Below are 14,628 nucleotides of genomic sequence, written 5' to 3'. Positions count from 1 at the left end.
AAATCCCAGGATTTCATAGGATGGAGCCATGTCAGTTAAAGCGGTGCTAAACTGCACTGCAGCATTGATGTACAATAGTTTGATGCCACTTTGAATGCCATGGTTTCTTGCTATGGAATTTGTAGTTTTGTGAGATATTCAGTCTTCTCTGCCAGAATGCTTTGGTGCCATGACAAATCCCAGGATTCCTTAGGATGGAGTCATAGTAGTTAAAGTGGTGTAAATTGCATTGCAGAATTGCTATAGTTTGATGCCACTTTAACTGCCATGGCTCCATGTTATGGAATCCTGGGACTGATAGTTTTGTGAGGCCTCTAGCCTTCTCTGCTAGAGCACTCTGGTGCCAAAACAAACCATAAATCCTAGAATTCGTTAGGATGGTGCCACTGCAGTTAAAGCAGTGTCAAACTGCACTGCAGAATTGATGAAGTTTGAAGCTGCTTTAACTGCCATGGCTCCATGCTACGGAATTCTGGGATTTGTAGTTTTGTGAGGCATCTAGGCATCTCTGCCAGTGCTTTCTGGTGCCACAACAAACTACAAATCTCAGGATCCCATAGGATAGTGCCATGCCAGTTAAAGCAGTGAATTAATTCTACGCTCTTGCCTTTCACCAGAGTATGGTTCCTTTCTTTAGTAAGAGTTAAAGTACAGTACTTGCCTTGATCCATAGATAATTAGAATGGAAAGCAAGGCCATTAAAAAGAAAACAAATTCTGCATCTGTACTGCAGAATTAATGCAGCTGGAGATTGCTTTAACTGCCATGGCTCCATGTTATGGAATTCTGGGAGTTGTAGTTTTGTGCTATTTAGCCTCTGTCCCAGCACTCTGGTGCCAGAACAAACTGCACACTCCAGGATTCCATAGGATGCAACCATGATAGTTAAAGTGAGTTCAAGGGGCTATAATTCTGTTGTGTGAAAAGGGACCTTGCTAAAGCAACACTTTGTGGCTGTGTGCCTTCAAGTTGTTTCCAACTTATGGCGACCCTAAAGTGAACCCATTAACCAAAAGCACAAATTGGGACTAGAAAGTAGTGAAACACTGACTAGAGAAAAGGAATTTCAGTGAAACTGAATAAAAACAGGAGAACATAGAGGCACATTACACAACTCTTTAGGATTTATATACAAACAAAACATATGAGGCAAAGGTTGAAGAAACCAGGCTTGTTCAAGAAGAGTGAGGGGTGAGAGGACGGCACTCTTTATTTACCCTAAAGGCTAGTCTTTTTAAAGTAAAAAGGACTTTGGGATTATTGTTGATCATAAATTGAACAGAACATAGTAGTGTGATGCTGCAGCAAAGAAGGCAAACACTATTTTAGCCTGCACTAATAGAAGCATAGTTTCTTAAGGAAGTAATAATTCCACCATAGGTATCAGCTGCACTATTGTGTTCATTTGTGGGCGCCTCATTTTAAGAAAGATATGGACAAGTGGGTTCAGAGAAAGGCAACAAGGATGATATGAGATACAGAGAACAAAACACAGGAGGAAAAGGTTGAAGGATGTTCAGTTGGGTGAAGAGGAGGGGTGAGAAGACTGCACTCTTTAAATACCCCAAAGGGCTGTCAAAAAGGGAGGGGGCAGATTTTTTTCTCTGTTGGCCAGAAGTAAGACCATGTCTACTGGTTTTAAGTTACAGGAGGGGACATTTCAATAGAACATTAGAAGGAATTTCTTAACAGTAAGAGCAGTTCAACAACAGAACCAATTGCCCATGTTACCTAAATTGTAGGAGGTCCCAAGAGGGAAATTGTATTCAATGGTGAAATTTATTTAACTCAATAGGAAGCATCAAGAAGGCTCCAGTAACAGAAAGCCAGGATTTCCACCCTTATATAATGGTTCCAAACACAAAGAACTCCAGAAGAAGTGTCCAAATTAACTTACGGGCTATATAGACCAGCACTAAGGGTTGGAGTGGGAGCATGGCGACCACACGGTCTGCCCCAACTCTGCCCCTATTCTAGCGTCATGCCACCCACTCAACCAGATTGTGGGCGCCATCATGCCATTTCAGCAGCACAGCATTTATACATGCTGTACCAAAGAAACAGCAAAAATGTTGGCAAGGGCAGCTTTTTGCCAGTTCTAAAAGGAGCAGCATTTTGCTGCTTCTTTTGCAGCCAGCAACTTGCCAGATTGGAGCCGTGGCATGCGGTTGCTGCAGCCCTGATCCCCTGGCAGCCCACAAAGCCCTGCAGCATCCAGGAGAGCAGGCCCTGCGCTCCCCCAACAGCCCAGAAAGCCCCACAGCGCACAGCGGCCGAGAGCAGGCCCAAGGCCCTGGAAAGGCCCCATGGGGGGGGGGGGGCAGGGGACCAATCAGATGTCAGCCCCTCTTCTGTTGTGTCAGCCCCCCTTCTGGAGTGTCACCCAGTGCTTCAGTGACACTACTGGGACTTGAGCATTTGCGGATTTGGGTATCCATTGATGAATCCAAAACAGATCTCACGTGTATACTGAGGCCCAACTGTACAGTAATGTGTGTGAGAGCCAGCAGTGTTGTGTTTTGAGTGTTGGACTATGACTCTGGAGATCAGGATTTGATTCCCCCATGAAACCCTCTCAGTGACCTTGGGCAAATTGCAGTCTCTCAGCCTCAGGGAAAGGCAATAGGAAACTTCTGAACAAATAATGCTAAGAAAGCCCCATGATAGGTTCGGACATGACTTGAAGGCACACAACAAATGTGTGTGTGTCAAGTCTCCTGTCATCTTATGGCAACCCTATGAATTTCTTAGGTTTTTTTGAGGCAAAGAATACAGTTAACCATCCACATTTGTGGTTTTGAGTTTTGCACATTTGATTATTCACTATGTTCTCTCCAACAATCTTCAAGTTCTCTGGCATGGCTCTATGGCCACCTTTCACCAGGAGCTGAGCTGGAGGCCCTAGGCATTCCTAGAGAGAACAGTTGTTTGTAGGTCCTCCAGCGCTAGGTTGACCATATTTCCTTGAGACAAAAACACAGGGATGGCAAAAACACAATGGAGCAATGTAATATTCTGTATTCATGAAAAAGTAAGACGAGAACAAGTTTTATTGCATGAACATATTGAGCTAACAATTATTATTCACTGGCAGAACTCATACAAAAATTTAGGCAGACATAGAAGGGAACTGTATATCACCATGATCGTACCATGAATATTTCTCAGATAAATTAATCTTACATAGTAAATTTCAATCTTTAAACACCTTTTCATAAAACTTCTCACATTCCATGACACAATTTTGTTTTCATAGGCCTCATTCACACTATGGAAATAAACTTGTGTGGAACCGGTTTATTTCCATGATGTTCACACTTGCCCCAACTGCAGTCAATTCAGTTTGCGGGGGTGTGGGGTGTATGACTAAAAAGCCCACTTAAATCCTTTCTGAACAGTAGTGGTCAGAACTGGACACAGTATTCCAGGTAAGGCCTGGCCAAAGTAGAATACACTAGTACTACTACTTCCATTGATTTAGACACTATATACCTGTTGATGCAACCAAAAATCACTTTGGATTTCTTGGCTGCTGCATCACACTGATTCATGTTCAGCTTGTGGTCTACTAAGACTCCTAGATCCTTTTCACATGTAGTCTTATCAGGGCCCGTTACAGACGGGCAGGAAAGTATGCGCAGAGCGCATACTAGGGTTAGAAAGGGGCGGTGCTTCTGCACCGCCTTAATCCTAGTGCGCGCTCTGTGCGCACAAAATGGCGGCAGCCATTCCACACGTCCGCCGCCATGAGGACGTCACGATCGCGCCGCCTCTATACGTTTCGGAGCTCCTTCCTGGTTTGGTCCACTGGGTGCAGCCTTCACATGGCTGCGCCCAGCGGACCAAAGGAGAAAGGGGCCAAGCGGCCCCTTTCTCCTCCTCCCCACCGCTGCGGGGTGTCCTTGGGGCTTGAAGCCCTAAGGACAACCCTTTCCAGGCTGCGGGGAAGCGTTGCCGCTTCCCCGCAGCCTGGAAAGCGGCGGATCGGGGCCTCAGCGGCTGCCGGTCTAGCCACTGAGGCCCCGATACACCAAGGAAAGGGGTGGGTGCAGATACACCGGGGAAAGGAGGGGTATTTAGAATTCTCAGGCAGAGTTCAGCTCCTTAAAACTGCCAATCCCAGCATGCAACAGGAGGCTGCTAGAGGAGTCACACTGGAATAGTAGCTCTTTAAGAGCATAGTGTGATAAACATCGTAGTCTCGTTCAGCCAGGTGTCCCCCATCCTATATATAATCTATTAAGGTCATTTTGAAAATTGATATTCTCCTCTAGAGAATTAGCTACTTTTCCTAATTTGGTGCCATCTGCAAATTTGACTTCATCCTCATGGCCACCCAACTTCGGTGTCCTGCTTACTACAGCTTTTATTTTTATTCTCCTCACTCTCACTGGAGGCTGTCTCTTCTTTCATGCTCTCCTCAGAGACACATTGGGCAGCAGCCATCTGGGATTTCTTATTCTTTACCTTCTCCTTTTCTATTGTCTATTCCAGAGCTTTTTTCCTGATTCATTTTCCTAAATAGCAGAGAAGGGGTTTTCCCAACCAGGTGGCAGGGCAGGAAGTGAGTGAACTCCTCTCAAAGAAATCAAAGGAAGCCCCATCTGCTGTCTTAAAGCCCCAAGATAACTATACCTATGGGGCAGTGTGTGTTTCCTATGGGTTCCTTGTTCCTGTACATCAGCAATATATTAACAAAACACCATAAATTAACAAGATTTAGGCAGAGGATTTTAAAATAATAGCAGAGGGGGTCTATTGAATAAAAAGGTTCTTTAACACACCAACATAAAGGCTGGCTCACTACTAACTGACTCTTAATCAACAGGTTACCTCTGTCTTGCCTAATGCTCACAGGGATTCTCCTGTATGAATTGTTTGGTGATGGGTGAGGCACATCTTCCAACAAAAACTCTTTCCATGCTCCAAACATTTGAACAGTTTCTCCTTTGTGTGACTGACTTGATGATGAGTGAGGCTCACACTCCAAACTATGGAACGGTTTTCCCCGCATATAAGTTGCGTGATGATGAGTTAGGTTTATCTTCTTATCAAAGCTTTTTCCAAACTCTAAACGTATCTATGGTTTCTTCCTGTCTGGGTTACTTGATGGAGAGTGAGCCTCATCTTCCAACTGAAGCTGTTTCCACACTCTGAATGTTTAAATGTTTTCCCCAATGTGAGTTGCCTGATGACGAGTGAGATGTCCCTTCTGACTAAATCTCTTTTCAGTCTCTAAACATTTAAAGGGATTCCCCCTTTGTGAGTTTTGTGATGATAAAGGTTTACCTCTCTATTGAAAGCCTTTACACAGAGCAAGAATTTAGTTTCTCCAATGCTTGAGTTGATTTATGAGAATTACAGCATCTCTTCTGACTGAACCTCTTTTCACATTCTAAACATAAATCAGATGCATTTGCACTGCAGAAATAATCCAGTTTGATACAGCTTTAACTGTCATGGCTCAATGCTATGGAGTTGTAGGAATTGCAGTTTGGTGGGACATTTAGCCTTCTCTGTCAGAAAGCTCTAGGATCACAATAAACTGCAATTTACAGAATTCCAGAGCAAAGAGCCACAGCACTTAACAGAGTATCAAACTGCATTAATTCTGCAATGTGGATGTAGCCATCATCTCTCCCTGTATTGATGTAGAGACCAGTCTTCTGGCTGAAACTCTTTCCACACTCCAGGCATTTAAAGGCCTACTTTCCTGTATGAGTTCTTTGATGAAGAGTGAGATGTGTCTTCTGACTGAATTTCTTTCCACATGCTAAGCATTCAAATGGCTTTTCTCCTGTATGAATTCTTTGATGAAGAGTGAGATTTATCTTCTGTCTGAATTTCTTTTCACATTCCAGGCATTCAAACGGCTTTTCTCCTGTATGAATTCTTTGATGACGAGTGAGATCTATCTTCTGACTGAATTTCTTTCCACAGTCTAAGCACTGAAACGGCTTTTCTCCTGTATGAATTCTTTGATGACGAGTGAGTTCTATCTTCTGACTGAATTTCTTTCCACAGTCTAAGCATGCAAATGGCTTCTCTCCTGTATGCATTCTTTGATGACGAGTGAGATTTATCTTCTGACTGAATTTATTTCCACAGTCTAAGCATGCAAATGGCTTTTCTCCTGTATGAACTCTTTGATGACAAGTGAGCTCCATCTTCTGACTAAATTTTTTTCCACACACTAAGCATTCAAATGGCTTCTCTCCTGTATGAATCCTTTGATGACGAGTGAGATGTGTCTTCTGATTGAATTTTTCCCCACATTCCAGGCATTCAAATGGCTTCTCTCCTGTATGAATTCTCTGATGATGAATGAGATCTCTCTTCCACCTGAATTCCTTTCCACATTCCAAACATTTAAATGGCTTCTCCTCTTTATGAATTCTTTGGTGATGAGTGAGATTTGAATTTATGTTGAAACTTTTTCCATAACCCACACATTTAATTTGCTTTTCTCCTGTATGAGCTACTTTATGACTTGATAGGTTTATCTTCCCACCTAAACATTTTCCAGAATCTAAGCAAAAAAATGGTTTCTCCTCTGTGTAGGGGCTTTGATGTAACCACCAATTTAAAGTCTTTTCATAGCCCCAGAACTCATATTTTCTTTTTTGTGTGTGAATTCCTTCTACATGAAATACCCTGTGAAGAGTACAGCTTTCTTTAAAACTGGTGTTCCTCTCACATTCAAGACAAATGCATTTACTCTCTTCCTCTCCTTTTTGTCTTTTTTCTTGGATGGAAATTGCACAGAAATCTTCAGTCTGAAAAGCAGACGCTATATTCACCATCTTCTCCTGAATGTCTATTTTGCTTCCACTCTCTTTCTTCTGTTCATGCTGGACTCTTTGTAGCAAAGATATCTTCGGTTTTCTTACTTGCTCACTGTCTGGTCCATCACCGCCTGGCAAAGAGAAAAACAATTTAACCAAAGGCCACGAGAAAAATGGAATTGGACACATTATTGACATCAATGTGCCCCAGTTGGAGCAGGGAATTTGAGGCAGGTGGGGCTCTAGTTTCTCTCCTGAGAGATCACCAGCTTCGCCCAGCACCTCTCAACAGTTCTGGGTAAAAGCTGGTTGCTATACTTGACAATCTTAATATCTCATTAAGAGCCTCTACAGACCAGCATAAAGAGCCAGTGTGGGGACAGAGTGGGGGGATGGCAGCTGCACGCCAGCCACCCTGACTCTGCCCCAACACCGCTCCTATGGCAGGACGTGAACAATGAGTTCCTCCACTGAGAATTGGGGGCCCAGTCCTCCAGCCAGTGATTGGTTTATCCCCAGGGGAAGTGGCGTCACTAGGGTAGTACGGTGGATACGGACTGCACCAGGTAACACCACTGCTCCTGAAACAGAAACACTGCTACTTTTTGGCAGAAATGGGTTGTGGAATTAATCTCCTAACGTTTTAAAATGCTTTAAAAGATGGTGGGAGTGGAGCTCAGTGGGATGAGAAAGGAGAGGCCTTAGAAACGTCAAAATTTTAAATTTTACATTTTTAAAAAAAAAATCTTTTTAGATTTTCTTTTTAAACAATCACATTTTAACCAGATCTTCACTATGCGTATGTAAATACAATTAGGTTGTGCATATGATATTGTAATTTGAAGGTCTAATTTTAATTTTGCTAGTTGTGTTTATCACAACTATTAGCATTAGAATTGGCAAACAGATAAATAGGTACCACTCCGGTGGGAAAGTAAATAGTGTTCAGTGCAATCATGCTGGCCACATAATCACAGAGTAGTATCTGATAACGCAGGCTCTTCGTCTTAGTAACCAAGATGAGCACCACCCCTTTGGTCGGATACAACTTGATAACCTTGTCAATGGAGAATACCTTTACCTATTAGCATTACATTCAGTGGTATGTGTGAATTCCGATTTATGAGTAACATTAGTGCAAAAAAGCATTGCTAAGGATTCTGTACAGTGTGAAGCGGGAGGAGCTCAATGGGAGAGGTGACACTGTGAGTTACTGCACCGTGTGACACCAACCGTAGGGATGCCAATGCTCAGGGGCACATCCCTAAGCAGCCCACCTGGAAGAAAGTGACTTAGAATCATAGAATCGTAGAGATGGAAGAGTCGACAAGGGCCATCCAGTCCAACCCCCTGCCATGCAGGAAATCCAAATCAAAGCTTCCCTGACAGTTGGCCATCCAGCCTCAGCTTAAAGACCTCCAAGGAAGGAGACTCCATCATCCTCTGAGGGAGTGCGTTCCACTGTCGAACAGCCCTTTCTGTCAGGAAGCTCCTGCTAATGTTGAGGTGGAATCTCTTTTCCTGTAGCTTGCATCCATTGTTCCACGTCCTGTTCTCTGGAGCAGCAGAAAACAAGCTTGTTCCCTCCTCAATATGACATCCCTTCAAATATTTAAACAGGGCTTTTATATCACCTCTTAACCTTCTTTTCTCCAGGCTAAACATCCCTAGCTCCCTAAGTCGTTCCTCATAGGGCATGGTTTCCAGACCCTTCACCATTTTAGTCGCCCTCCTTTGGACACACTCCAGTTTCTGAATGTCCTTTTTGAATTGTGGTGCCCAGAACTGGACACAATATTCCAGGTGGGGCCTGACCAAAGCAGAATATAGTAGCACTATGACTTCCCTTGATCTAGACACTATACTTTTATTGACGCAGCCTAAAACTGCATTGGCCTTTTTAGCTGCCGCATCACATTCATGTTCAACTTGTGGTCTACTTGGACTCCTACATCCCTTTTACATGTAGTCTCATTCAGCCAGGTGTCCCCAATCCTATATCTGTGCATTTCATTTTTCCGCCCTAAATGCAGTACCTTACATTTCTCTGTGTTGAATTTCATTTTGTTAGTTTGGCCTAGCTTTCTATTCTATTCAGGTCATTTTGAATTTTGATCCTGATCTCTGGAGTATTAGCTATTCCTCCTAATTTGGTGTCATCTGCAAATTTGATAAGTATGCCCCCAATTCTGTCATCCAAGTCATTGATAAAGATGTTGAATAACACTGGCCCCAAGACAGAGTCCCGTGAGACCCCACTGGTCACTTCTCTTCAGGATGAAAAGGAGCCATTGTTGAGCACCCTTTGGGTTCGGCCGGTCAACCAGTTACAAATCCATGTAAGAGTTACCTTGTCTAGTCCACATTTTACAAGCTAGTTTGCAAGAATGTCATGGGAACCTTGTCAAAGGCCTTACTGAAATCAAGTTATACTATATTCACAGCATTCTCTTCATCTACCAAGCTGGTAATTTTATCACTTAGCTTGCAGAAATACAACATGAGGGTAGGAAAACACTACTGGAATTTAGGAGCACCAGCAAAGGGATTGGATAAGCCAAAAGAAAGAGGGAGCCTCACCCAGAGAAGCTATGACTGCCAAATTCTCCTCCATGACTTCCCTGTGCAGAGCCCTTTGGTCCAGATCCAGCAAGGCCCACTCTTCCTCGTTGAAAGACACAGTCACCTCCTCAAAAGTCACCTGGGAGAAGAAATTATATCTGTGAGCCAAAATTACTAACCCAGTCAGAAGATAAAACTGTGTAATTTGGGGTTTTCCCAGTTTAGTTTAGTTAAAAATGCCACTCTGGGCATGTCTGATGGAAGGAAAAAAGACAGAAAATGCTTCAGGTCCTTAGAGAAGAAGAGGGGACAGGACAACCCTTCTTAGCCATACAAGGATGCTGTCCCCTATCTAGAGGTGTCACTAGAGGGTGCAAGCAGTGAGGATTTGTACCAGGTGACATCCTAAAGGGGGGCGTGACACTACTGCTCCTCCAACATCTGCCTTTTGGTAGAAACGGGCTGTGGTATTTTAAAACACTGAAGAGATAGTGTGAGCAAAGCTCAGTGGAGGGAGAAAGGAGAGGCCATTAACTACTTTTTACTTAAAAATAAATTTCCCAGTTGATAAGACCCCCATATCCTGTAATTTGAGACTTTCTCTAAACCATTTGCCTGGTTGGGGCCTCTCTTGATTCTGCCCCTTTGCAAGGACACAGTACTATGTCATAGATGGATATACAATTGTTCTAATGTTTGGTATGACAATTCAGTATTGTTAATACAGATGTATATTGTTTAATATATGAGACACGTCTCTGTTATAATTATTGAATTATCTACACACAATAATTGCTGTTCCCTTTCCGGTAGGACTACCAAGTCATCTATGCCAAAGAGTGCAGGTGCATGAGCACTTCTAGCTATCATAGGTCCTATAGCAAGACCATCAGGGTGGCCACTTACAAGCCACCATACACACTCGTTAGACATCATTAGTTTAACAACTTGGCTTGGCTGAAGCTGCTGTTGACAGCAGGGTCTTGCAGCAGGTGCTCAAACCTATTTCTCTGAAGGGCCAGCACTGCCCACCCTGTTTAGATCGGCTTTGGTAAATCCCAAACTACAGGATGTGGGAGTCTTATCTACTGGGAAAAGGGACATTGGCTCTTACCTGTGATATGTCCATTTCCAGTAGATAAGAGCCCCACATCCTGGCCCACCCTCAGGGGTGCTGGCGTAGGGATGGTTCATATCCACATAGTTCTTCCCTATGGGGAGCAAGCTAGATTGCTCACTGCCTGTCTCTGTCGCCGTCCAATTCTCTATAGTTTGATAGCCAAATAAATTGTTTATGTTTTTTCTGGAGCATTCAGCTGTTGTACGACTGGCCTTCTAGGGTTAACTCCACCTGCGTGAGGTCACCAGACGGTCTCTCTCTTTACTTCCTGCCTGTCTGGAGTGAGTGGGAGGAGCATAACCCTGCCTTATTTTTTAAATTCTTTTAATATTTTTTTAAATCACTTCTTGCCAAATTTTGATTTTAACCACATGAAACTGTCTGTATGTAAATAAATTTAGGCAGAACATATTATACAGTATTGTAATCTAGAGGTGTACTTTTAATTTTACTAGTTGTTTTTGTCCCAACTGTTGCCAAAACATTCAGTGACATATGGGAATTCTGATTTATGAGGAACATTAGTACAAAAAACAGTACTGAAGATTCTGTATGGTGTGGTGTGGGAGGAGGTCAATGGGTAGGTGGCACCACAAGTTACCAGTTACAAATTACACCTGGTGCCGCCAACCCTAGCAATACCACTGCCCATACCTGATCCAGAGCTGTTCTAAGAGCATCAGAATTAGAACCTGAGTCAGCGGTATTTGGCCCTGGCAGTCTTCCATCTCCTGGAGGGACACAAAAGGCAAAAATGAACCTTCTTTCCCATTCCCTCAGTTACTGATTTGGGTCTTTCCAAACTCAGCCCAATAAACCCAAAGCCAGAGGTTTTGAATGTCTTTTTTGAGTAGCCATGAGGGTGAGAGAAATACATACATACATAACATACATGCAGTGCACCCTTTTTTATGCGGCGGATCCGTTCGGACTCCCCCGCGTAAAAGAAAAAACGTCTATGATCAAGCCCCATTTAAATGAATGGGACTTGTACATGTGGCAGTGCAGCAGCGCATGCCATTCGTCCCTATGGGACATGCCAACCCGTCCTCCCCGCGCGTCCCAGCATGGCTTTCAGCCTATGCTGAAAGCCACATATAGCACATCCGCGTATAATGTGGGCACACTGTACATACATATTCTTAGTAACTGAAGCTTTTAATAAAAATATAAATTTTGAATTAGCATCAAAATGAATCCAACATCAGTGCTTGGAGGCAAATTGTTCCATTATCAATTGGCAATTGCAAGATTTTCCCAATTTTTGGGTGGGATCTCTTTTCTTGTCACCTGCATCCTTTGGTTTGTGTTCTAGTCTCTGAAGCAACAACAACAACAACAATAAAAAACATACCTCCATCGTATACATGACATCTTTTCAGATATTTAAACCTAGCTGTCTGTCTTCTTCAAACTAAACATACCCAGTTCCCTCAGTCATTTCTCATAGGGCTTTCCCCCAAGACTTTTGATAATCTGGATCGCCATTCTCTAGACATGTTCCAGCTTGTCAACATGCTTTTTGAACTGTTGTGTCCAGGACTAGACACAGGATTCCAAGTAAGGTCTGACCAAAGCTGAACACAGTGGCACTATTGCTACTTCCCTCCGTCCTTGAATTCAGACCAGAAATGCACTGGCATCTAATGCAATTTGTTTAATGTTGCATAAGGTGTATAAATGTTTTGGGTAATACCATAACTGCTGCATTTTGCACTAGCTGCAGCTTCTGGGTTGTCTTCAAGGCCCCACAAAGTGTCATTTTAGTGACCGAATTGTAAGGTTATCAGTGATCTAATTGTGAGTAGTGTATAAACCACTGTGGCCAATTTGTTCATGTGCAGGAAACACCAGTTAGTGAAACAGAGAAAGCTGGCCAAGTATTCTGAGCCACAGAGTCCCCCTGGGTCTCCAGTGACAGAGATCACTCTTTCATGCCCACCTGGGAGTCCCACCCCACTGTCTGAGAACCACTGATCTAGCTGTTAAATAGTGGGAGGGAGAGGATCGAACCTCCCCACAGCTTAATAGCAAAAGGGATGAGGAGGGGTTCCCCAACTGCTGCTCTCTGGATAGGGACAGCACCATTCTAACACAGTAGCTGAGGCTCTACATTGGAGTGCTGCTCCAACAGTATGCTTCTTCATCCTTCCCTATCCCCTGCCAATCATCGGATGTCAAGCCTCAAATGTAAATGCTGCTATAGGTGCTTCAACTTCAGGCCATGGAGTAGCAGTTGGCACTCACTTTTGGTGGTAGAGAAATGAGGGTACACTCATAAATGGCGTGCCTCCCTACTTTTCTCTTCCTCAGGAGCCCGGAATAGCCGTATCTGAACTGCATCTTCCCTCCACCAGCAAAGCCTCTTCAAAGGGTTGACAGCTGTGAGAAGAGGTTTGAGATGGAGCAGGGTTTCCTGTCCCCTGCACAGAGGTCACCAAGAGGATGCCAGTCAGTCATGATTCCCCCCATCTTTCAGATACATCAAGGAGGTTGTTGTGGCACAAACCACTAAACCATGGTGGTTTTCCTATCAAGGAGGTCTGTCGACTAAAGGGGTTTTCAGATGGAACTCGCACACAGTCATAAAATCATTAGGAACTCACTGCCACTTCTATGCTCAAATGAGAAGGTCAGGATGGTGAAGTTTTTTCTGGTTCTGACAATAAGAGGATGGTATCTTCCAGATTCCAGGCTCTTCGCCAGACAGAATAGTAGTAGGAACTGTAGAGACCCAGAATACAACTCCATAATTCAGCCCTTCCACTAATCCTTTGTACCTATCTTCTGACAAGATATATATCTATTGGGTAGAAATCTCTAAGAGACTGACTCTTTCACAGTGCTGGCTTTAAAAAATAAATGTCTTAATTGTTGGACCAAGACACTTGCAGAAGATTATGTTAATCCACAATATAGCCCTACTTCATCCCTAATGAACCTTTGATATCAAGTTAATATTACAAGGGATATTTGGTCACATAGCCAATAAGTCAGCCCAATGCAAGAATAGACTGCCTAAATAAGAAGATCCTACAAGAAGAGCTCACATAGATGGCTGGAATTTTCATAATCCCTTCACACAGGAGAGTGATGATGGGCGATACATTGGGTACTTGCCAAAAGGTTGGGAATCAAAGAACACTTCCCTAAGGACATGACACCTTTTGGTGTGAGGCATCTGCACTGATTGCCCACCCATTTCCATACATCTCTGGCCATTACTGCTCCTGGAAAAATCCACTCAAACTCCTGAGAAACTGCCTCAGACAAGTCTCCTCCTAACACAGACTCACTCACTTCCAGGCTGCCTGCTAAACCAGACTAATCTGCTGTATCCCCGGACCGGAGGTCCATGCCTGAATCTGGTGAAGTATTACCCTCTGTTAAATCTTGTGAAATCACTATCAGCAATCACCTTGACATTATTACTTCTTGTACATGTGCAGGTGAGTGTCTTTGAGAGAAAGTTGATTTCCTTTTTCAGTTATAAATAAAACTAAACTAATACGGCATCTGCTGTCTTGAATTCTTTGGTCTGGAACCATTATACATAGGTTAAACCCCAGCTTTTAAAGTGTTACCTGAAGCCCTCTTACTACTTCCTGTCAACCAAATTAATTCCCCCATTGAATACAATTGTGTATTCCAAACACCCCAACATTCTGGGTAACAATCAGTATCTCCCCTCAGGGCAGGATTATTATACGTACATTGAGGAGAGGAGAGCAAAGTGAAGAATGCCCTCCCTCATGCTTACCCAATGAGATGGCATTTCCTGAGCCCTTCTGTAGGATCCGCATGGAGTGTGCTCTCTGTCTGGAGTCTAAGGCCATCGTCTCTGCCTCTAAGATTTCAGTGGCCTTTTCTTCAAACAGGTCCTGGGACAAAACATTATTAAGAATGAGAAAAGAAAGAGGGCTAGAAGGGAGGAGGATCTGCCTTTTAATGATGATTTCCAGAAAATACTGGTCATTGAACTAGAAAGGATTTAATTTTTGAAATAAACAATTTTAAACAATTTTTAAAGTCCCAGCCTGAAAGGCTCTCACCTGCTGCTTTTGCTCCTCTGCCTGGCTCAGAAGGAAGCCTTCGGCCAGGGCCACCGCCTGGGAACTGGTCTCTGCCCCACATTCCTTGACCCAGCTGGCCATCTCTGGG

The 14,628-nt window shown here is 43.5% G+C and overlaps 1 protein-coding gene across 1 annotated transcript; it reads right to left on the bottom strand.

Annotated features, from left to right (window-relative positions):
• Nucleotides 1–4,077: 4,077 nt before the first annotated feature.
• On the bottom strand, nt 4,078–14,337 carry LOC149320571 (uncharacterized). The gene is made up of 4 exons (XM_089505322.1): nt 14,228–14,337; nt 11,122–11,198; nt 9,366–9,486; nt 4,078–6,916 (listed from the first exon to the last, which is right to left on the bottom strand). The coding sequence occupies exons 1-4, from the start codon at nt 14,301–14,303 to the stop codon at nt 5,706–5,708; spliced, it is 1,485 nt and encodes a 494-aa protein (XP_089361448.1). The 5' UTR covers nt 14,304–14,337; the 3' UTR covers nt 4,078–5,705.
• Nucleotides 14,338–14,628: the final 291 nt, after the last annotated feature.

The sequence above is a fragment of the Sceloporus occidentalis genome, unplaced genomic scaffold (genome assembly GCF_023333645.1).
Source record: "Sceloporus occidentalis isolate IW3139 unplaced genomic scaffold, rSceOcc1.0.p SCAF_1, whole genome shotgun sequence".
NCBI classification, from domain to species: domain Eukaryota; kingdom Metazoa; phylum Chordata; class Lepidosauria; order Squamata; family Phrynosomatidae; genus Sceloporus; species Sceloporus occidentalis.
Note: the sequence above shows the minus strand (reverse complement) of the source record. Positions and strands in the feature narration are given on the sequence as shown.